General features: G+C 42.9%; 1 protein-coding gene across 2 annotated transcripts in view; it reads right to left on the bottom strand.

Moving 5' to 3' along the window:
* Positions 1-24,751, bottom strand: part of PLA2G4A (phospholipase A2 group IVA) — a 307,311-nt gene that overhangs the window by 90,188 nt on the left and 192,372 nt on the right. For both annotated transcript variants that reach the window (XM_050961422.1, XM_050961423.1), the window contains exons 2-3: positions 12,236-12,394; positions 5,665-5,746 (exon numbers count right to left, since the gene is read on the bottom strand). In XM_050961422.1, coding sequence (XP_050817379.1) covers positions 5,665-5,746; positions 12,236-12,268 — 115 coding nt within the window. In that variant the 5' untranslated portion in view covers positions 12,269-12,394. The remainder of the gene's footprint in view (positions 1-5,664; positions 5,747-12,235; positions 12,395-24,751) is intronic.

Genomic DNA, 24,751 nt, shown 5'->3' with positions numbered 1-24,751 from the left:
AAATACATGCAATGCTCCACCATTATTCAAATACTGTTCATTTTATACAAGCTATTAACAGTGCAGCTCTTGTGCTCCTGGCATAATTGCTAATACAACCCTCAGCTAGTAACAGGTGAGTGTCCCTGGTTAAGAAGTAGGACACAATAGCTTCCAGGTTGCTACATGTCATGAAACATTTAAACTAAGCTTCACATGCAAGAGATGTAGAACAGGTGACACACCAGATTACTAATAAGAGACTGACATGGATCAAGGTTACAAAAGCATGGATCATGGCAGATGGCAGTACACATTGATTCTTGTGGCTGCTGTAAAGTAGCAAAGTCTAGAAATAATTCTCAATCCTCCCCCTCCCCACCCCCATTCACTCACTCACCCACACACATACACACACACACTTCTGTCTTATTTCAAAGAGTTTCTCAAACAATAGTGTGGAAGAGCCACATCTGAACATTTGCTCAAAGCCTTCCTAATCAACTTTTTAAAAAAGTGTCAGTGTGTATGAACTTCCCTATACCCCAGGGCACATTACTGTGGAGAAGAATAGGAAAGTATACTGCACACTAAATTGTTTCTGTAGGCTGAGCTCACAGCAGACACCAGAGGCTCTTTGCAACCTCCATTCACACACACCCCCATAAGCTCCCTGAGTGCAACCCCCTTTAATGCCTGTGACATTCTATCGCTTGGGGGAGCGTCTGGAACCCCATATTACTCATTTTTTATATAATCCTGATCTTACATATAAAGCATGCCATGTAATGTATCAGGGGAAAGTTTATGATCTGCTGAAAGTAATTTCTCTATCCATATTATATATATAATTAATGCATATGAAGTTATGAGAATTGTGTTGTATGGTGGTCACTAAAACATGCTGTAAGTTAGGGAATCAACCAGATATTAGTTTACCAGAGGCAACAGCAAGGAAAGTAAACCAACACTCGGGCAGGATATCAATCAATCCATCAACAACCACTGTCCAGCAAGGTAGCTCCAATGCAATGACTCACCTGCATGAGTCCACACCAGGGGAATTGCTCAACCTTGCTGGGAGACTCAGCATTGGCCCAGATATGCCTGGACTCGTGTTTTCCAAGCACATGGACTGAGGGTATAAAACAGAGTAGCCATATGGTTGGTCCCTTCTCCTGCCCCCACCTATGCTGCAAGCAACTAAGACACTGAGAAGAAGACAAGACTCCAACAGAGGAGATTGGACCATTTTTCAAGGGTGAAATATGTATAATAAGGACTGCAATATCCTGTGGGGTGAGAAAAACTGCTTAATCTAGTTGTTGCCCAATCTAACAGTGTTGAGAGTTTAGACTGCATGCTTATATTTTATTTCTTTTGGTAACTAACTCTGACTTTTTGCCTACCGTTTAATATCACTTAAAACAGTGGTGGGCAACCTGCAACCCGTCAGGGTAATTCACTGGTGGGCCACAAGATAGTTTGTTTACATTGACTGTCCACAGGCACAGACACCTGCAGCTCCCAGTGGCCGTGGTTTGCCATTCCTGAACAATGGGAGCTGCAGGAAATGGCGTGGGCCACACTGACGAGCTGGTTGCCACTTCCCACAGCTCCCATTAGCCAGGAACAGCAAACCGTGGACACTAGGAGCTACGGGTGGCCGTGCCTGCGGATGGTCAATGTAAACAGTCTTGGAGCCCACCAGCAGATTACCCTGACGGGCTGTGTGCCGCCCACGGGCCACAGGTTGCCACCACTCACTTAAAATCTACCTTTTATAATCAATAAATTTGTTTTACTGTTTATCTTTACCAGTGAGTTTGTATGAAGTGTGGGACAAATCTGCTCAAGTTTGACAAAGGCTGGTTTATGTCCATTTAATGAACTGATTAATAAATCTACATTGCTCATCTTGAGCAGTGCAAGATAGTATATTCCTGGGGTATAGTGCTGGGAGCTGGGGGGATTTGACTCTGGTGCCTTTCTCTATGTGATTCATGAGTGGCTCTGAGAGTATTCATGCAATCTAGCTGAGTATGGGGCTCCACATGCTGTTGTGCTGAGTGATAAAAGTGCCTGGAAGCGTTTGCTGTTGGTCACTAGCAAAGCATTGTGATAGATAGCCCAGGCTGGAAAGAGTTCATAGGGCACAGCGGTCCCACAGTCCCAGGCTTCACCCCAGAGGGATCCTATCACACCCTCTATTGCCCCTCTCCCACCCCACACCAGGATCCCACATTCTTCTCCCATTCCAGGGGCTGTGTGCACCCCCATTTCCCACAGTCCCTTCCATGGCCCTCCTATCCCCCTTTATCCCCTCTTTCCCTCATACCACTGTCCCACGTACCAGAGACATTGTGTGCCCCCTATTCCTCCCCATGCCAGGGAACCCCATTCTCCCACGTACCAGAGACATTGTGTGCCCCCCATTCCTCCCCATGCCAGGGAATCTATGTGCCTTCCCGTTCCCTCTTCCCTCCCATGCCAGAGGTCACCCATTCACCCCTCCAAGCCCAGGACTTTGTGAACCCCTCTATTCCTCCCTATGTCTGGGTCCCCTATTCTGTCCTCTATACCAAGGGCTCAGGGTGCACCCCCATCATTCCCCATCCCCTCACCATTCTTATTCTCTTATTTCTTTGTTCTTTTTTTTCTATTTCAGGGTGTCAGCAGTTTTAAACTATATTGGCAGAATTGCCACAGGGGAGATGGGAAGTGGTCTTATACTGGAATCTCTTAATGGCTTCTATCATCCTGTCCTTTCATCTATAGACAATTACAGAGGTGGCTAAAGATGATTGGTCTGCTAAACAGATGTCAGATGTCCAAAGTATTTCCCCCTTTTTCATCAACATCAATAGGATTCTGGTCACTGATGCCTAGCACATTCCCTGAAAATTGGGGATTAGTCAGATGGAGCATTCTAAAGGTGGCATTTGAGACAAATATCCAAATGGAGAAATACTGTTGAGTGGAATGCAAGGCCCGACAAGGTCAGCCAATTTAAGGAGCCCAATCAACCTGAAATGTAGTCATCTTCAAAAAGTTAGATGTGTCTGGGGCCTAACACCAGGGGCCCAAATCCTCATGTGGTGCTGCTATCCAGGGCCGGTGCAACCATTTAGGCGGACTAGGCGGTTGCCTAGGGCACTGAGATTTGGGGGCCCCAAAAAGCACCCCCCAATTTTTTTTTAAATGGTTGAGCAGCCGCTGCTGCTGGGACAGACAGGGAGTCTGAGCTGCCGGCGGCAGCTGGCAGCCCAGGGTGTCCCCTGGGTCAGGGCGCCACCGCGGCAGCCGGCAGCCCAGGGTGTCCCCTGGGTTAGGGCGCCGCCAGAGGGGGTGGCAAGCAGCTCCCGTGGAGCTGCCGCAGTGGTGCCTGCGGGCAGTCCACTGGTCCGCGGCTCAGGTGGAGCTGCCGCAGTTGTGCCTGCGGACGCTTGGCTGCTCGCGCGGCTCCGGTGGACTGCCCGCAGGCACGACTGCGGCAGCTGCACCATAGCCGCGGAGCACAGGACCCTCTGTAGGCACCACTGCGGCAGCTCCACTGGAGGCGCGGGAACAGCACGCGGGGTGGCGAAATTGCCATCCGCCTAGGGTGCTCAAAACCCTAGCGCCAGTCCTGCTGCTACCACAGAACAAATAATAAATGTTAATAAGTTGTAGGTACTACACTGGAATCTGAGTGGTTTATCAATCATTTTTTCCTACTGTTTTGCAACTGTCCCTTGTTATAGTGTAAAAGACCCACACATACTGGAGAGACTGACTGATTATACAGGGAAAACAGTGAAACAAAATGCTGTTGACTGGAGGGAGGGAGGTGAAAAAAGTAAAAGTAAATGAGAAATGGTGGCAGATATTTACTCTCTAATTCCTTTCAGTTATTGTGATCTTAAGTGTCACTTATAACAACAGTGCATAAAACATTGTCAGGAAGACTCCAAATACAGAGGGACTGCCAAGGTTCCACTGCACAAGGAGACAGACTGAAGAGAAGCCTTGCACTAGCTCCAATATAACATGAGGGGGATTTACTGGTGTGTGCGGGGGAAGGGACAGCTGCTATAACGAAAACCCCCTGCAGAGAAGCAACCCAGGGACCACAGTCATTCCTGTAGTCCAGAGGTGGGAAAACTACATCCCGTGGGCCACATCCGGCCTGGGGGACCCTCCTGCCTGGGTCCAGGAGGCTAGCCCCCAGCCCCTCCCCTAGTGTCCCTCCTTCCCTGCAGCCTCACCTCACTCACTCCACTGCTGGTGCAATGCTCTGGGCGGCAAGGCTGTGAGTTCCTGGGGCAATGCAGTTGCAGACCCCAGCCTGATCCAGTGCTCTGTGCTACGTTGTGCTGGTGGCAACGGCGTGGCTGGCTCCAGCCGGGTGGCGCGGTTGTAGCACCGCCAGCCACCGGTGCTCCAGGCAGTGCAGTAAAGGGGTAGAAAGCAGGGCGAGTTGGATAGAGGTCAGGGGAGTTCGGAGTGGTGGTCAGGAGATGGGGGTGTGGATAGGGGTTGGCGTGGTTGGAGGGGGAAACAGGGGATTGAATGAGGGCAGGGGTCCTGGGCAGGGGCAGTCAGGAAGGAAGGGGTTTGAATGGGGTGACAGGGGGCAGTCAGGGGCAGGGATCTGAGGGCAGTCAGGGGACAGGGAGAAGGGATGGTTGGATGGGGCAGGGGGTGCTCAGGAATAAGAGGAGGGGTTGGATGGGGCGGCAGGGGTCCGGGGGCAGTCAGGGGACAGGGAGCAGGTGTGTGTGGATGGGGCAGGGGTCCCGAGGGCCCGTCAGGGAACAGGGGGGGTTGGATGGGGCAGGATTCCGGGTGGGGGGACAGATAGGAGCTGGGGGCCAGGCCATGACCCCCTCCCCTAACCGGCCCTCCATACAAATTACGAAACCCAATGCAGCCCTCGGGCCAAAAAGTTTGCCTGCCCCTGCTGTAGTCTGGAGGCTGCAGTATCAGTCCAAGCAGTGACCCCGTGGTGATCGTCAGGGGACAGTAAGTGAAGGGAGAAATGACCTGATAATAGCACAGTCATAGCCAAAGAAGTAAAAACATGAGAAGCTGACACCCTTTTTTGGAATAAGCTGATATTTTCTTAAAACTGCTGATGTTTTTCATAGGTCATCCTTCCTAGTGACTTCCTGTTCTGCAACTGTGCCTGTAGAAACACAGGCACAGAGTAAGCAGCAATAATGTTGTTGCCATAGATATTCTTCATAGTGAAAGCTGCTTTATTGCTCTGTGCTGAATCAGCAGGGTTCGGGGTTTTTCTCTCTCTGTTTCGTCTTTTTTTTTTTTTTAATTTTTTTTTAGGTCTTTCACCAAACCGCAACCTTTTGAAGACACAACCACCCCCACTTTCCTTAAACTGAGAACTCACTTCCGACTCAACCTCTGACTTATTCTAGATGCTACTAGCAGCATACAACTCATTCATTCATCTTTTTTTGGGTCAAATGTGGGAGAAGTGGCAAAAGTGCCATGTGAACTAACATGAGTGAACAATGACAAAGCAAATATGTTTAAACAGCAATTCCTGGGTATTAGCAAAACTAGAGAGAAAGCACCAATGGTACTGCTAATACATGACAAGCTTAGAACACTCCCACATTGTAAGAAGAAACAACTGAATAGGTGAGCAATGAAGATTGGTGAATCAATAACAGTGATACTCACGCATATCACCAAAAGCCCCTTTTGTAACATTTGTGGCTTTCAATACCGTCACAGTTAATTTGTGCGAATACTGGTGTTCCACCTGGAAATCAAATGGCATGTGGTTAAACAGGAAATAAAACTCCAAAAACAGAAATAAATTGTCAAAAAATAGCTTTCATTTGTCCAACGAGCAGCAAAAAGAAAAATCCCCTATTCAAAATGTAAGAGAAATGCATACAGGAAAGAACATCATACAGCTAAGCTGCACCCTTTAATTTCTTGTAGCTTTATTGAAAGTTAAGACAATGCATTACATGTAGCCTGATGTTCCTTCAGCCACTCCTACACAACAGGTTTTTCCTCCCACGCTTTTTTTTTTAAATTTTAGTTTCAATGAATAACATTGCTTCTCTCCAAGCTTGGTACCTGCTATGAGGCATTTAATTAGTCAATGACAGTTTATCAAGAAGTGAAAAGCTATTTTGTAAGATGTATTATTTTACTTTGTGTTTTTAACTGCCTTTCAGGAATAAAAATGATACAATTATACCTAAATAATGTTGCTGAATATATATGTATATTGTGCATATACTGTATGAGTATAGTTACGCATACAGAGTGTATATGTCCAGTATGTATCAAAATTCAGAGCGTAAAGAGACCCTAGTAGAGTAACAGTGAAGAGTGAACACAAAAGTTCACCAATTCAGTTATGTTCCCAGAAGTTAGAATCTCATGCAATCTCAGGGACTTCCTGTTTTCTATCAGACTCTGAAACTTCAAGAGAAACCTCACTCATGGTATGTCAGCACTCCCAATGCCATAGTGCCTGAATGGAACCAGCAAGTCTAGAGACATGAAAATAGGAGGCAAAAAGCAACAGCCTTAATTTTGCTGAACCTCAAAATCTGGTTCAGGTCTCTTCTTATTTCAACCAATTTGCCCAGCACTGTTATATTGTGGCACTCAAAGCTCGTTCCATATTTTATGAGCATTGTCACTGTGTATGACAATGTAGAGAACATAGAATGCATGGCCCCTGACCTAAATAATTTATGGCCCATACACATGATATATGGGCAACAAAGCACAGGTCTGGGAGTTGGGAGACCTAAGTTCTGTTCCTGGCTCTGTCAAGGACTCCAGTGTGACCTCATATAAATCACTTACATATGCCTGTGACTTAGCTTTCCCTCTGTAAAACAGGAATAATGATACAGAGCCATCTTTGTGAGGTGCATTGAGAGCTACTGATGAAACAATGTATACTGCATTATTATTTTACATTTATATGGTACTAGGCTTTAAAGACCACAGTTAAGGTTGGGCCCCATTGTGCTAGGCACTATACAAACGTACGATAAATGACAGTCCCTGTAAGCGTTATCATTAATTCTCTGCATTGATTTCTCAAGACAGTGACTTTCAGACAGCAAAGCTGACTAGCAAGCAACTAGGTAACTGTAAGTCAGGGAGAACAGACAAAAACTCAGTAGCCAATCTGAACACATGCTCCTCCTAGCAGTCAGCAGTATGAAGCTTTGCATAGTGTATTGCCACACCATAATGACAAAACAAAATGAGAGAGCATTCAGAGTGACTCCAGGAATATGTCTTCACTACAGAGTTAGCCCAGGGGATCAGCATCCAGGTTTCAGCAGCCAAGTTAGCCTAGCCTGGGTGCGAGAAGCCACACCACAAAGCCATCCCCAAATTACTGTGTTCTCACCAGTGCTGCACTCCTCCACGTGTCTCACTAAGCCCACGTCCAGACTAACCCGCTGTATCGGCGGGTTAAAATCAATTGCTCGGGGATCGATATATCGCGTCTAGTCTGGACGCGATGTATCGAACCCCGAGCGCGCTTACATCGATTCCAGAACTCCATCAACCCGAACGGAGTTCTGGAATCGACACGGAGAGCCGCGGATATCGATCCCGCGCCGTCTGGACGAGTGAGTAACTCGATCTTAGAAATTCGACTTCAGCTACGTTATTCACGTAGCTGAAGTTGCGTATTTAAGATCGATTTTCCTCCCCTAGTCTGGACATGCGCTAGGGCTTCTGAGGCATAACCCATAGTTCTTTTGCAGCAGTTAGCTGAGCTGCCCTATGATTCCTTGACAATGGATTGTGGAAAAGCTTGTCTGTCCTTCTGGGCACACAGGGAATTGTGGAGGGCATTGAAGGACCAGAAGCACTTGAATGATTTAACCAATGCCCTCACTGCAAAGTGAGGTTACCAGCCCGAGTGAAAGCAAAATCCAGGTTCTAACCCATACCTCCTGCCGCGCCAGCGAGCCCAGATTGAAAGTAATGCCAAACTCAGATGATTGGGGGAGGGGAAAAGCAAAGAGGGTTGGTGCAACACCCATGTAAGAGTTTGGGCTAACTCTGTGGTGAAGACATACCCTAGAAGTTTTAGCATGCCCAGTGCTTTTTGCCTCTCAGGCATCAAGGCTTAAAAGAAAAAAAAACATAACTTCTCCTTGTCATTTTGAAATTTACAGCTTATCGAGTAGTTTTACAAGATAGTTGGAGAAGGGCAGGGAAAACTTCTTTCATTGCTGCCTCTCAGTTTTTGTTGCTTCTTGATGATACTTTACAACACAGTTAATTAATATATTCTACCTCCACAGGACTCAGGTCTGCTGAACAACATCTGTTTTACAATGTGGTGTTTCTTTATGGATGCTCTTTTAAAGATAGGGTTATAATTAAAAGCAGCAGCTCACAATACAAAAACCCACCCACAGATCTCCACTGCTAGAGAAATTTGTCTTTTTGGAGGCCATTACTCTAGAGAGCCAAACACCCAGGAGCAGAGAGGAAGGATGGACATTGAAAGTCAATGGGACTTTGTCTCCAACATGCTTAAGTCATTTCTGAAAATGGAACTTAACTATATAAGTCACTTAGGCCTTGCAACACTGAGCAAAGCAACTTCTAAATACCTCTAAAAACCTGGGCCTTAGACACTGAGGATAAAGTTATCAAAAGCCATTAAGAAATTTAGAAGCCTGATTCCCATGTTCAAAAGTGACATTTTTGAAGATAGGATTTAGTCTCATAAATTACTTAGGGAGGGGTTGACACTTACACCTCAATTCCTCTTTCTCCTGCAAATCTAACTAAACCTTTCCAGTGGAAAAGCAGGGAGGAAATCACTCAACCATACAGGCCACCTGGATAGTTTATATGAGTCACAGGAATTTCTGCCAGGAATATTCTCCTTCTAATGGCTCAGTCCACTCCGTTGTAAGGTCTGAGGCCTTGTTCTTTGGCTAAGCAGTAGCAGCCATATTAAGAGAGACAGCAGCCATAAGCTAAAAGCAGGAAGTCACATCCTCACATTCTATCTAAATTACATTTAAACAATATAATATCAGGTTGTTAAGAAGGAGACCCTGTCCTAATGGCACCCACTATCACCAGATAAAGAAACAGATCTTAAGGTGGCTAAAGAAAACTTAGTTAGACTCAAACTTCACTGGAGTCCAAAAGGAAGTTTGTTGGGAACCAACTCCAGGACACAACCCCAAAGATCAAAGCTGCCAGACCTCAATACTCTGTTAATGACACCATGCAGAAACTGGAGTCCCCCAGATGGACCTGGTCCTGATTGGCCATCAAGAAAAGTTCATCTGTCTTATTGGGAGTGGTGAGCACTGTATGTTTAGTGTGTGAATTATTTTTTTGGTGATTGTTAATTAATAGAGGTTATGTAGTATATTACTATGCAAGGCCCTTTCACTGGTAAAAGACGCCATAAACCTGCAAAAGATTAAGCCTTAAGTCCATAGGGAAAGGGTGTTTGCTCTGAGTCCACAGGGAAAAGTGTTTGTCCGGAGTCCATGGAGTAGTAGAGCCCAGAGCCCAGAGGGATAAAGTTAGGTGCTTTCCACCTGGAGCCCTAGGAACTGGGAAAGTATAGGGCTTCCTAAATTAAGAGGGTTACGCCTTGAGCCCTAGGAACTGGGTAAAGGTGCATGCCCTTGAGTGTGTGAGTAACAGAATTTTGTGTGGGTAACACTGTGTACATACAAGCACAGACTTGTCATGAGTACACTCACAGCCATCTCTTTGTACCTCATTCCCCCCCCCCCACACACACACGCACACACTCCTCTCCCTTTCTTGCAACCCCTAGCTTACCCTTTCCTGTCTCTCATCTTAATGTCTTCCAGTCCTCAATAAAAACTCTCTAGTTAACTTACTTCCTCTCTCTTACATATGAGGCAAGTAAGCGACAATTATTCACTATTCCCTTTTTAAAAAAACTAGTTTGATTACATTTCACTTTACTACCATTATCCTGGGAATCAGAACAGTGCACTCAAGTTTCATTCAAACTTTTCTGTAAAGTGAACTGGTTTTGAATAAGAATCTTCTGTGCCTGTTGAAAAATTCAGAAGGTTTCATATTTTTTAAAGGTGCCTAATACCATTCACGCATGGGATGCTGAGTCACATAATTTAATCTGAAGACAAGATGTTACCGTGCACAAAACATACATCAAACCGTTCTGACTTGCATCAATTGTATAACATTTTTACTTCCTTGGTACCAAATAGAAAATTTAAGCAGATAATTGGGCTAGGGAGGAATGGGATTGTTTCGTTTAAATAACTTTTATAAAGTACATTTCCTTCTTTTAAAGGGACACTGTAAACTTTTAAAAAAAATTCACACTCGAGGCTGCACATATTTTACCTATTATTCTTTCAATCAACACCTAATATCAACATCAATATAACTGGAGAAAGGTTACAGGGAGGAAAATTATTTCTCTTATTTCTGTGCTTCTAACAGAGCAGTGAGTTTCACTAACTTCCTGTAAACTCAATAACTCACTCAGTCGATTTCCTCTTCTATTTATGTGAGGCTTTCATGAAAAAGAAGAGGGACAACATTTAAAAACTAGGAAAAGATTACTCCAAAGTTCAGGATTTTGTTTATGCTTTTCTGTGAAATTTCACTTTTCAACCAAAAAGTCATGAAAATTATGTCTCATTTTAACTTTTTTATTGACAATGAACAATGGTTTAACAGGAGAGGAGAAATGTAACTACACTTTGTTTTAAAAACTGCACTTTCCCATTATATTTCTGTCCCATAGCAGCAGTCCTACCAAACTTCTCTGAGCAGCTAAATGAAATATAAGCTAAAGCCCTGATTCAATAAAGTTCTAAAGCATGTGCTTAATTTTAATGCCACTGAGTAATGCCACTGACCTCAAGGAGCTACTCAGATTCTTTAAATTAGGCATGTTTTGTTTTGTTGTGAATATCTCAAACAGCTGAATCACAGATATTTGAGCAGGTTTGACATTCCATCCAGGAGAGGACAGTACACATACATACTAGCCATCAGACTACAAATAGTGATCTTCAGAGTTGGCAGGCCATTTTAAACTCTATAAATAATGCTGCCTGCCAACCTGAGACTGGCATCACAACAGCCTTCACAAAGCTTCAGCGTGAATAAAACATGTGCTTGACATCCGTTGGTTGCAGACTCATTTAAAGGATGTGACTATAGGGGGAGAAACCACATAGTTGATAAGTGATCATTTCAAGGAAACATGTACTGTATTTTAGCAACTCAGAAGTTCAACATTATGACAAGTATATTGGTAACTACCTCTGAACACACATTGCTTTTCCTGCTATAATAGGTTTCCCAAACAGTTACGAACAATGTGTGATATTATGAACACATCCTGCTTACATTAGTGATTCCAGTTCATATGGGATTTGTGATTCCATTGTTCAATGTGCAAAGTTTTAGTTATTTATAGACTAAGTTTGTAGGCAAAGTTGGAGAATTTGGTAAGGCCTTCCCTTGACTTCAGTAGACTTTGGTTCAGGTGTTAAATTATTTTCAATTTATCACGCCAATCAAGCTTGCGAGAAAAATCACTTTTAAGAGAAAGTTAAACACATTTGATGTTGCATTTGTAGAAAATTGGTGAACTCTTCTGCTCTCAGTTCTATCTGATAATCAATTAATGAGAATATTAATAGGAGGAAATATAACTGTCAAATTATCAAAGCACCACATGACCGAACTGTTTATGAGTCTTGAATCCAAAAGCCATTGAAATTATGATAATTTACAATTAGTATCTAAGGTAATATTTGAAAAGTGCATATGTGACGTAGGAGCGCAAGTTCTATTTTCAAAGGTGAGTTAGGTGCAGAGGCTCCAGCTAGCCACCTGAGTTTGGACCCACCCAACCCCTGAGCTCAGGTAGCTAGCCCGGGCCTTCACTAGTGTTGCAATGTCCATGCTGCTATTTCTAGCATGCTAGCTCAAGCCAAGATAGTGCCAGTCTGTTTACCCAGGCTGTGAGGCTCACCTCCAGCTGCAGTGTTGACATACCCTTGGGAACTTTTGAAAATTTTACAAAAGCATCAATAATATCTATCAAATTTCATTTTAAATAAAATTCTCCTAAATCTAGTCTTAACTCACCCAAACTTATACTGAGAGTCTTTCAAGTTTCATGATGATACTAACATTATACGGTTATTGATAGTAACTGCTTGCAGAATACAACATGCATAGGAAAGTCAAATGTACTCACTGTAATGTGTTGAAATGGATCTATACAAGACATTTTTGGTTCAGATCCTATATGCAGGTATCACAATCAAAGATCTTGTTCTTTATGGATCTAATTTCACAATGGACAGACTTCAACGTGTTTCCGAAGTGGACTGTAATACCACAGCTCCTTTCATCACTGCATAATGAACAAAGACCCATGGTTAAAAATAACATTTTCCTTCTAAAACATATTTTCTAATATAGCAGACTAACCACCTCGGTTGAAAAGGGTTCCCAAAATTCAGACTTTTAATGATGACCTGAATTTTGAGATAAGCTGAGGAGATAAAGATTTCAACCCAGTATAACCTTGATTAGCCACGTTTCTCATTTGATTCCACCCACCTCAATGCAAGTGAATGCTTTGCTCAGCTGCTATTACCCAGAACGTCATGTATAAAAGTGTTTCTCATGTCCTTGCAGCCTTACAGATTAATGAAACAGTACAGTACAATTAGAAGTATCAGTTATGTACGTTCATGTATATATATGAAGTTAAATATTATTTAAGATAGAGTTCAATCATTTATCTAACAGTTTTCTTAATGTTCTAATGCAAATTCTCAGTAGCTACTGTGTGTACATTTGGTTCCTTGCTAGAGGCCAGTTTTTGCCTTAGGCAGGTGCACAAGAGTGTGTTGAAAAAGGACATATGCAGGCCTTTCCTCTGCACAAGGGGAAATGCCAGTCTGTGTCCTGCATGCACACTAGAAGGTACAAGTTGCCCCAAAAAGGGCAGAGCAAAGCTGGCCATTCAATGAGATGGTGAAGCATACACACTGCCCTAGTGGTTCTCGATGCAGCATCGTGCCTCCTGAAGGAGGCAGGGACAGAAAAGGCAGGCAGTGGGGAGGAGCTGAAGAGCTGGCTTAGGAGGTAGCCAGCAGGACAACTGAATTCTGTAATTCTTTGGAGGTAATAAATGGTTCCCATCAAGCCATTTTAATGCCTCTACCACCACCTTTGCTTCTGGCAAGCTTCAGCTCAAATCACACATTCTCAAGGTCTTATATAACAACATCTAAGAAGAAATAACCAGAAATTAATGGATCACATCAACTATTCAGCAGCTGCCTTGGATGGCACAATATTGCTTCTTTCAAGATTTCCACTGCAACTATGAACTAGCAGCAACTGTTTTAATTGCAATTAGTGCAGAGTTCTACTCAAGTCAATAGGATGTCAATTGGGGCCATACAACCCTCCCTTCCCACCCCCCCCAAAATATTCTTTATACACAAGCACTAAGCCAAACAAAAAGAAGCCACAGTAATATTAATTTAGGAATTGCCATAGTTAGAGATTGTCAAAAGCCCTGAAGAATAAGAGTTTATATCCCTTCCAAAACTCTTTGTACATACTTTATTACTTACTGTAAGAATTTTGGACATTTTTGTTGTTTATGTAAATGTTAATTCCCTTCTTTATTCCTGTTAAACTCAATAACTTGTTGCAACAAGTTCTGCAATGCATTGCTTGAAAAATTAAGGCCAGTGGAATCAGAAAGACAGGGGTTAATGTAATTTCATTCGTATTTTTAATGCCGAGGCAGCTCAGTCCCTGGGAGTGAGGTAAGAATAATCTCTCTCTATAACTGAGAGGAAATATCTATTCATACTTAGTTTAATTCTAAGACCCCCAATGAACAAATACATCTTTTCATATCCTTATTTTAATATGGACTAAATTAACTGCAATAGAAAGATCATTCAATTCATTTTTTTCATTCAGATCAGTCAAATTTGTCACTGTCACACAAGTAGGCAAAATTAACTGAAGTAGCACTCACCTACATCAGCAACACGCATGGCCCAGTGTTTCTGTCTATGAGTTTGTTTATTTTTCCCTTGGGTCCTACCGAAAAGGAGCAGTAAAACACTCCGCTATCTTTTTAAATTAAGCCTCACTAAATTAGTTATTAAGGAAATGTTGTGAATCTCAAAGGAGCTCAGGAAGAGCATAAAATAAAGGGTATTCAATAACTGTAGGAAGTTTAGGAACTATAAAACAGGGAACTTGCGGCCTCCTGAGACAACAGCCAACTACTAACAAGTTAAGATGAGTCAGCAAAAAAGACTGTACTAAAGTGAGGAAATTGGAATCAGGAAGCTGCTATAAGTTTGAGACTTAAGAGAAGATTTGCAAAGGCACAGGCATCCATCTCCCATTAACTTTCAATGAAAGCCAGGCACCTGTCTTTTATGCCTTTGAAAATCTACCCATAACAATTCAGTCAAAAGCCTGGTCTACATTTGAAAGCTTATTGGAGTTACTAAGTTGATTCAGAGGGTAATTTTTTACCAATACAATCATTCCAGTACCAACTTTAGTATGGGCACAGTTGTAATGGTATAAAGGTATCTTATACTGGTATAGCTAGTCCCATTTGCCTACAGGAAAAACTATATTAAAGGTGGAGCTGGTAGCACCATCTATTATTGGGGTTGGCTTACACTTCCCATTATAAGACCCTGTTTTTAATTATTTATAATTTGGTCAAACTTTAACTGTTTGGGGTGAAATTTTCCGTGCTGAGTGTCTGCCCCAGGCTGACTTGTTTTAGAAAATGTCTGCCAAAACTGTTCAGTCATTTCCAAGAACGACGCTAGGAAACAATATATAGTTTTGCCCGTGGTCAAAACTTGTGGCAACCTTTTCCTTGAAAATCTCTAGTGCCCTCATGCTTTGGAGCAGGACTTTGAAGGTTGAAGGGGATCACCTTTATCCCAGGGATGTGCATTTTGCTGTCCCCAAGAAAATCCACTCAAATTTGGCTGATATAAGCCTTTGAAAAACTGCTGTTTTCACATACCCAATCTTCCTCTCTGATGGACCGCAACCTTGTTGTGGTGGAGAGGCTTGTGTGGGCTAAAGACCCTCAGAGCTACATCATCTGGAACTTTCATGTGCCTGGTAGGGTCCCCCTTGGTGAGCAGGTCTGAGGTGAAGCTCCTGATTAACCACGATCCAAATTTCACAAGATCCAATGGTGGATCAGGCGTATATAGAAGACCCTTTAGTACTCTGCGGCTGTGAAGGCAAATGAGGGCTACAGCAGGCGGGAGACCCCAGTTGTCTTAAATCTCCTTGCCACTGGGTCAAGGTTTTCCTCCTGTCAAGTCTCGTGTGGTCACCGCCTGCACACCGGTTTCCCCACGTTAAAAGATTTCACGTGCAGGTCTGTGCCAAAGGGCTCACATCCTCACAAAGCCCGGCAGTGACGGACGAGTGGCGATGAAGACAAGAGCAGTGATCTCTGGGAGTTTTTAGTCACATCTCTGCATGCAGGCAGCAGCCGTGTGACAGTCATCTTCTGCTTGAATGAGACAGAAGTGCATTTCAGCAACAGTGACTGTGACTGAGCAAGCCTTTTTAGGATCCCCTCTGCTCACCCCAAATGGGGAAGGAGCTAGAAAAGGTGCTGTAAACATAGGCTGTCTCACACTCTTCTGATTGGATGGCTGCATCCAGTGGGATCACTTAACTCCACGGCTGAAACATGAGATATAAGACAATGAATTTCGTCACCGTGAATGTCCCAACGCTTATGGGCTCTCAACACAGTGAATGCCCAGAAAGAAGAACTGCCATAATTGCCAGCGAGCTGGCAAGACTTAACATTGACATTGAAGCTCTTAGTGAGAAAAACCGGGCTGATGAGGGCCAATTAAAAGCGGATGGAGGTGGCTATGCCTTCTTTTCGAAAGGAAAGCCCCCTGAAAAGAGACGCATTCACGGGATTGGCTTTGCCATCAAAAATAAAATCAGTCAGCTTTTGGAGCTTCCCATGGGGATCAACGAGCGTCTCATAACTCTTTGACTCAAGCTCAGCAACAACCAATATGCCTTGGCCATCAGCATATACACCCCAACACTTGATGACAAGGAAGACAAGGAACAGTTTTATAGCACTCTTGATGACGTCCTCACAACCACACTTAAGGTAAATAAACTTATCTTCCTGGGAGATTTCATTGCTAGAGTCAGATGGGACTCCCAACTCTGGAGCGGCAAAATAGGCAAAAAAGGGGGAGATAATGTAAACTCCAATGTTATTCTTCTCCTCAGCAAATGTGTGGAGCATGACCTGTTCATGACAAATACCATCTTTAGGCAGAGTAACAAATTTAAGACCACCTGGCAACATCCTCTGTCCAAACACTGGCACCTTCTTGACTATGTTATAGTCAGAGTTCAAGATTACACCAATGTCTATATAACAAGAGCCATGAGAGGTATAGATCACTGTTGGACAGAACATTGATTAGTAAGATCAGTCATGTATCTGCAGCTCGCTCCACCACACCGTAAACACCCAAAGACTACGAGAAATCGATATGACATCAAAGCACTTCAGGACCAGGCCAGCTGTGAGAAGTTCCAGCAATACCTGTCTGAGAAACTCTCTAACTTGCATGTTAATGTCATTGACATTCAAGAGCACTGGGATCAACTTAAAAATACCATTCACGGGGCATGTGCTTAAACTATAGGATATTCCACTCATCAGCACCAAGACCAGTTTGAGGAAAACAATGAGGAAATCCTAGCATTAATTCAGCAGAAAAGAACTGAATTCTGTAACTGGCAAAACTGGCAAAATGATTCCTCAAAGCAACAAAAACATGAAGCTTATCACCAGCTCAAAGCTGAAGTCCAAAGGAGACTACGTGACATCAAAAATAAGTGGTGTCAAGAGAAGTCCTCTGAGATCCAGAATTTCATAGACCAGGATGACATAAGAAGCTTCTTTCAAGCAACAAAAGCTATATATGGGCCAAGCTCCGAAGGCCCAACCCCTTTATGTTCCCAGGATGGCTCCACCCTTCTCAAGGACAATGCAGCCATTAAACAATGCTGGAAGGAACAGTTTGAGAGCCTATTAAATAGCCCAGTCTCTTTGAAGACATCAGCAAGTCTATTTCACAAGGCGTGGCATTGAAATACCTTGCTGATCCCTCATCTTCCCAGAAAGTCTGGCTTCTCATCACCCAGACAAAAAATCACAAGGCATCAGGCCCAGGTGGCATCCCAGCTGAGGTTTTTAAAGCTAGAGGAACACTGCTCCTGAATAAACTTTACCAACTTCTCAACAGAATCTGGACCTGTGAAGAAACTGCACCTGACTTTTAGAATACCAACATTGTTACAATATTCAAGAAAGGGGGCAAATCTTTGTGCAGGAACTACAGAGGTATTGCTCCCCTCTCCATCACAGGGAAGATCCTTGCCCAGATCCTACCCAACCGCCTTCTCCCCCTTGCAGAATCACACTGAATCACAATGTGGCTTCAGACCATCCCAAGGCACAACTGATGTAATCTTTCTGGCATGACAGATTCACAAGAAGTGCAGAGAGCAATAACAGGAACTGTTCATGGCATTCATCAGTCTAATCAAGGCCTTTGACTCTATCAATTGTGATGCCCTAGGAGAGATGCTGTGTAGGTTTGGCTGTCCTCAGAAATTCATTTCCATCATCAAACTATTCCATGATGGGATGACTGCCACCATTCTGTGCAACAGCTCAGAGACCTAACCATTCATCATTCGCACTGGCGTAAAGCAGGGCTATGTCACTGCTCCAACGCTCTTCTCCATTTACCATGCAATGATTCTGATTCTCATCTGTGACTGCCTCCCCTGATGGAATTCGGATTGAGTATCGTATGTATGGCAAACTCCTCAATCTCCGACGTCTCCAAACAAAATCTAAGATCACGAGAATTGTCATCACGGACCTTCAGTATGCAGATGACTGCATCATTCTCCCACACTTAGCAGCTGACCTGCAAAGTACCATAAATCTTTTTGCAGATGCCTATTGCAGCTTCTGTCTCTCTCTCAACATTGCAAAAACCGAGGTACTCTACCAGCCCTCACCTGCATAAACTACTCTTCATACTCCACAAATTATCATCAGTGGAGAACCTCTGGAAAATGTGGACCATTTTCCAACCGTAGCAGCCACCTCTCCTAAACAGCCAGCACTGACACAGAAATTGAATACAGGATCTGCTATGCCAGCACATCCTTTGGAAGACTACTCAAACAAGTCTTCAATGGTAGGGATCTACAAATAGGTACCAAGATCTTAGTTTACAAAGCAGTTGTCATCCCCACCCTTCTCTATGGGCATGAGACCTGGGTAACCTATAGACGAAATCTCAAGTGGCTGTAGTGGTTCCAGCAGTGCTGTCTCAGGAGGATTCTCAGGATCCGCTGGGAAGACTGACACACTAACATCAGCGTTCTCTCTGCAGCCAATATTAGCAGTGTAGAAGTGCAGGTCATGAAACACCAACTCCGCTGGGCTGGTCAGTGTTTACGTATACCTGACACTCCCTTCCTGCCCTTCCCAACACAAGTAATCTTCTCTCAGTTAAGTCAGGGGAGAAGGGCTCACAGAGGGCAGTGGAAGTGCTTCAAAGACATACTGAAAGTACACCTTAAAAAGGGAGGCATTAACCCAACAAAGTGGGAGGACTCGACGCAGAACAAAAACACAGTGGAGCCACACCATACACCAAGCCACAACTCACTTTGAAGAAAACAGATGTGCTCATGACACAGAGAAGCAACAAAGGAGGAAAGAAAGGGCACAACAGTCCAGCCAACAACTATGTCTCCTCCAAGATTACACCTGTCATTTCTGTGGGAAAATCTGCAGGGCATAAATTGGGCTCCTCAGCGACTTAAAAATCCACCAAAGAACCCCTTTGGCAGACATCAGCCTCACATCGAGGGCTAGCCAAAGACATTCTCTCTTACTAAGACCTCACCAATATGCTTTATACAGACTACACAGAGAGAGAGAGAGAAAGCTAAAAATAAATTAAGGTTGCGAAGTCAAGCGCTCAAAAGTTAAGAAATGCCAGAATTAAGGTTTCCTGTTCAGCTTAAATTGAGTGGTGCTGTGCTATGTATTATGATTCAGACTTTAATTACATGATCACATACTATTTTTCCCCACAAGATTCCTGCCTCAGTACACAGCACTGACTCAAAATTTCAGTCAACCTCTGTTTTTGACAGACTGCTGCCAAAAGAAACAGCAGATGTAATACAATCATGATCTAAAGTTGTTATGATAGCACAGTCTACTTTAGAGAAAAGTAATTTCAAGTTCACCTACACTGAATCTGTGAATTCCTGTATTTGAATGATCATTAAAATTGCTATTATATTCATCTGTATGACACACTACATGAAGGGATATGTGCTTAGATTTGAAATTAAATTAATCAGTTTTCTAAACTTAATTAATCATAGAATCATAGGACTGGAAATGACCTTGAGAGGTCATCTAGTCCAGTCCCCTGCTGTCATGGCAGGACTAAGTATTATCTAAAACAATCACTGACAGGTGTTTGTCTAACCTACTCTTAAAAATCTCCAGTGATGGAGATTCCACAACCTTCCTAGGCAATTTATTCCAGCGCTTACCCACCCTGACAGGAGGTTTTTCCTAATGTTCAATTTAAACCACCCTTGTTGGAATTTAAGCCCACTGCTTCTTGTCCTATCCTCAGAGGTTAAGAATAACAATTTTTCTCCCTCTTCCTTGTAACAACCTTTTATGTACTTTAAAACTGTTATGTTCCCTCTCAGTCTTCTCTTTTCCAGACTAAACAAATCCGATTTTTTTCAATCTTCCCTCATGTTTTCTAGACCTTTCATTATTTTTGTTGCTCTTCTCTGGACTTTCTCCAATTTGTCCACATCTTTCCTGAAATGTGGCACCCAGAACTGAACACAATACTCCAGTTGAGGCATAATCAGCCTGGAGTAGAGCGGAAGAATTACTTCTCGTGTCTTGCTTAAAACACTCCTGCTAATACATCCCAGAATGATGTTTGCTTTTTTTGCAATAGCGTTACACTGTCGACACATATTTACCTTGTGGTCCATTATGACTCCCAGATCCCTTTCCACAGTACTCCTTCCTAGGCAGTCATTTCCCATTTTGTATGTGTGCAACTGATTTTTCCTTCCTAAGTGGAGTACTTTGCATTTGTCCTTATTGAATTTCATCCTGGTGGTCATTCTTTGCTGTTTTATTGGTATTAATAAAATAGATCTTATTTTATTAGTCATATTGAATATTGTCTTGAAGGATCATAAGTTAGTTTGATAATTTAATACAGAGAAACAGTCTTCTGATCAACACTGTATTCATTTGCATATCAAATATACTGTTGCCACGGCACGGGCTTCTTAACATTAGGTTCCCAATTCAAATTCAGCTGAGGTCAGTGGAAGGTAAAAAAATTTTATCTGATGACTCTATGGGGATTTATGTGAAAAGCACAACAAATGACACTACAATTGCATGTAGTTACCAATGCCCACCCTATATTACTTCTATGGAAAAAGTGAGGACTTTCAAGCTCAGTGGCTAAGTCCAGCTTCTTTCATGACGTCCAAGGACACCATGCTACTCTTATTCATACTGAGCTGTAGCTTACTCTGTTGTTAGCCCCACTGACAAAAATGATCTCAGAAAATGAATAAGGTGCAACTCGGCGTTTGTGTGGCTGGCAGAATCCAGCCTTAAGCTTATAAGAAAATTGTAAAAAAATCAGTCCTCTTTTTCATCCCAGGTCTGTGCCAACTTGTTTTTGTTTTTCAAAGACATCAAAGTCTGGGAAGAGAAACATTTGAAAATTGAAAGAAAATGAATAAGGAATTTATGAAAAACGTGTCCTAGATAATAACAGGAAAGATACTGAGTAAGTTTGATATTGACTCAGACTTCTGGTGTGAATGTCATCAAAAGGGCTGTATCTACTTTTATTATATCAGATTGCAGGATTTTATTTTCCTCACAGCATATTAATGTAATTCTATAATAAATAATTAGTTTCAGAGTGAATTTTCTAAGAGCTCGGGGAAAAAAAACTGAAGTGTTATATCTTAATTTAGTTCTTTGGAGCAGGGACTGTGTATATGCACTGCACCTAGCACAATGGGACCTCTAAGTCTTATCATTCATACATAATATTTTCTCCTTTGTTCTTTCTATCATTACAAAAAGGGATATCTTGCCGACAAAGGAGGAGTAGTGGGAAGAATGAGTTGGGAATCGTAGGGAGAAGCCCAGTTCCTGTGCCCTATTTCTTGGGCGATGACTTAGGGTGGAGTATGTAAGAGAAAATGATGCAGCGAGAACAGCTGCGGAGAAAGTTTTGTGGTCAGGGAAGTAGGCGTCAGTGAGTGTCACAGGTTGGCGATAGTGAGAGATAAAATCATGGATGCCAGTGATATTTTTGGCAGATGAAGCAGGCAAAGGGAAGTGGAGAAAAAAGGGCAGGTGTGAGGTTTAAAGGGGAGGTTTTAATCGGGGCAGAGCTAGTGATGAGGACAGGTTCTGGGGCTGAGAATGAAGGCATGGCCAGGGTTGGGGCACACATCAATTGTGTATAAAAGCCAAAGTGTGTAGGGGAGGTAATCAGACCAATGATCCATAGACAGCTCTCTGGTATCTTTTATAAAACCCTACTTTACAGTACCCTCCCATGAAAGAGTAGACAATACTTGATGAGTCAGAGGAAGTCAATAATCCTATAAACTACTTAATCAGTTGTGCAGTGCTGAATATAGAGATAAAATATTTCTTCCCAACCTTTGCAAGGAATTAATTTATACCCTGAAGCGTGAGGTTAAAGTTACCATAGGTTTGTCTGCATAACTACTGCATAACTTTCCCCTTTTTCAGACAATAATTGTGTTTGTCCTGGTGACTGGACATCCTAAGTACAGGCTTGAAATTAGTTAATTGGCACAGCTCTTCATGTTTTATCTTATAATTCCAGTGCTTATGAAAAGAGTTTTAGCAAGAGGAAATGTTCATCATACGGGGTGTGACATTGCAAAGGTCCTGTGAAGGCCTGTGACAAAAGCACATTATATACATAATTATGCTGCATGCCAAATCTAGGGGATGTTAGGCAAATGGATTGCAATAATCATTGATATATTATTATTTCACTGAGCATTTATATATAATATAAAGAATACATTCAGAGATCCATGATGCCAACAGAGCAGGTAAGTGTTTCGAAAGAAGGAAGATTTCAGGAAGTTCTCACATACAAGTTACATTTTTTTCAGTGTTGTATTTTTTACATTTATTCAATTTCTAAATCAACAGAAATAACAAAACTAGCTCCGAGGCAAAATGTTAAAATGAAAGGTTCCAAAAGTATTTAAAAGTGGAGAAGATCATTGTCTAACTACAATGGAATCTGGACCAGTAGAATGATATTTAGCTGGCAGAGATTCTGAAAACATCCAGGGGGAAACCCAAAGAAAAGTAGTCTCCACAGTGTACTGTGAGACTCCCCAAAGGCTCACATGAGCTACACAATCATTTATTTTTGCCATTAATAAAAGCCCTCCACAAAAACAAAAAAGAAGAACTTGAAAAACCTAAAACTGAGTCAATGGAAAAAAGGAAGCGTTTGGGGATCGCCCCAGCAATGACAATTATAGCACAACAATTGTTATCCACATTTTTACTAGATAATTTTATTTCAAGCAAAGAGTGAGATGGGCTCTTTGCAGTAAAAGTATTTTTGCACTACAAGTATTTTTGCACTACAATCGGGATAAAAGTAAGAAAAACAGTGCAACAGTTGTGTTATCGGGAAGCCCAATCAGTAATTCCAGCAATAAACACAGCCTCTTTTTAAAAAAAAACTAATTAATTTGATGAGGAAACACTGGCAAAATGAGGACAGGCATAAGCATGGAATTAGGGGGCAGGCCACAACTTTTATTATTAAATGTTAATACAGGGGAAGGGGGTTACCCGTGCATCACCTTTATTTCCCTACATCAGGCATTTAATTGGTTCCAGTTCAGAGCTTCTTACTATATAACTCATAACTGGTGTCAAGGTTACAGGGCTCCTTACCATATACCCCATAATGTGGGCTAGGTGTTCCTCAGCCCATTACCCAGGACTCAGCTCTCTCTGAGTCCTGGCACTCTCCTCCTCCTCCATGAGGAAGGCAGAGGGTGCTCAGGTTGGGCTCAGCTCCTTATTGCCACATGCTCTGACCTCAGCCTGTAAAGGCCACAAGATCTCACTCTTTCACATGAGCCCAAGGCCTTTTACCTCTGGGAACTGTTCATTCTATTCTCTCAATTGCACTGAACACCAGACACAAGTTGCAATGAATAAACACCTTCACCCAGTACCTCAGTTAGGTACTAAGCATGTTCCTACTCAACCCACTGCGGCTTGACAGTGCTGCAAGGATGACAAAAAAACTCCATGGTCCTCTGCCAATTGGCTTGTGGGAGAAAAAATTCCTTCCTGACCCTCTGCACAGGTGATTGGCTAGACCAGCTGCATCTATCAGGCCAGGTTCCCATTCCTGGTTTGGGTGGGTAGGGTGGGCTGTTGGAACGAAGCTGATAAAGCTTCCACAAGGCCCCAGCACAGGGCTAAATCCTGGGAGCTGAGGAATGCTGGCCAATCAGCATCTCTCTCCCTCAGTGGGCCAATGGGTGCCAAAGACTCCCAGGGGAAGAGCTACCTATTGTCCCTTGGTAAGTGTCTCCCTCCCTTGCTACTGTGACTGTCCCCCTTTCACTGATGGCCTCCTCAAGTTCCCCTCCCCCCATTGATGTGGGTGGGTGGCACTTGTGAGGTTTTCATTTTGGGGAGCTCAGCTTGGATAGAGAACCCTCAATCCATTTTAAGACCCAGGGTACTGCAGACACACAGCCCCTCTGAAAACTGGGCACTCCAAAATGAAGGCACTTAAAGCCAATGGCTCATTTTGAAAATTTTGACTGCAGTGACAAATACCAAATCAATACATGCAACATATAAAAGATTATGAAACAATATATAGCTCTAGGTTACCTATATGAACAAGTGGGATACATTTGTTTGGGGAGAGGGGTTGCATATCCCTTTAAAAAATGTTAATGGCAAACATACAATACGAGTTTGCCCCTGGGTCTCTGGCCAGATATTCTACTTCAGGTAGTGTGTGCAGTGTTCTGGTGGCTGCCCTCTTCCCTGCAAGGGGATGCATTTCAGAGAGAATGCATATACCCACTAAAGCTGTTATGGCTATTGCAGTGCAGGAGACTGAAATCTCCAGGCAACTCATTTAAAACGCCTTAGAAGTAATTTGTACAGCACTTTATAGGATGCTCTTGGACTCAGGACATCTAGCTTTAGTTCCTGGGTCTGCCACAGGTTTCCTGTGTGACCACATGCAAGTCACTCCAGCTCTCTGTACCTCAGTTCCCATCTGTAAAATGGAGAAATATTCACCATCTCCCATCCTTTTTCTTGTCTATTTAGGTTATAAGCTCTTCGGAGCAGTGATTGTCTCCTACTATATGTCTGAATAGTATCTAGCGCAATGGGCTTCATTCTCAAGTGTAGTCTTTCAGCACTACTGTAAAAAATAAATAAGTGCTATTTACATGCTAAGGACTAATAATAGTGGGTTCTGTACAATTAAAA

Source organism: Gopherus flavomarginatus, chromosome 7 (assembly GCF_025201925.1).
Source record: "Gopherus flavomarginatus isolate rGopFla2 chromosome 7, rGopFla2.mat.asm, whole genome shotgun sequence".
NCBI classification, from domain to species: domain Eukaryota; kingdom Metazoa; phylum Chordata; order Testudines; family Testudinidae; genus Gopherus; species Gopherus flavomarginatus.
This window is presented reverse-complemented; position numbering and strand designations above follow the sequence as displayed.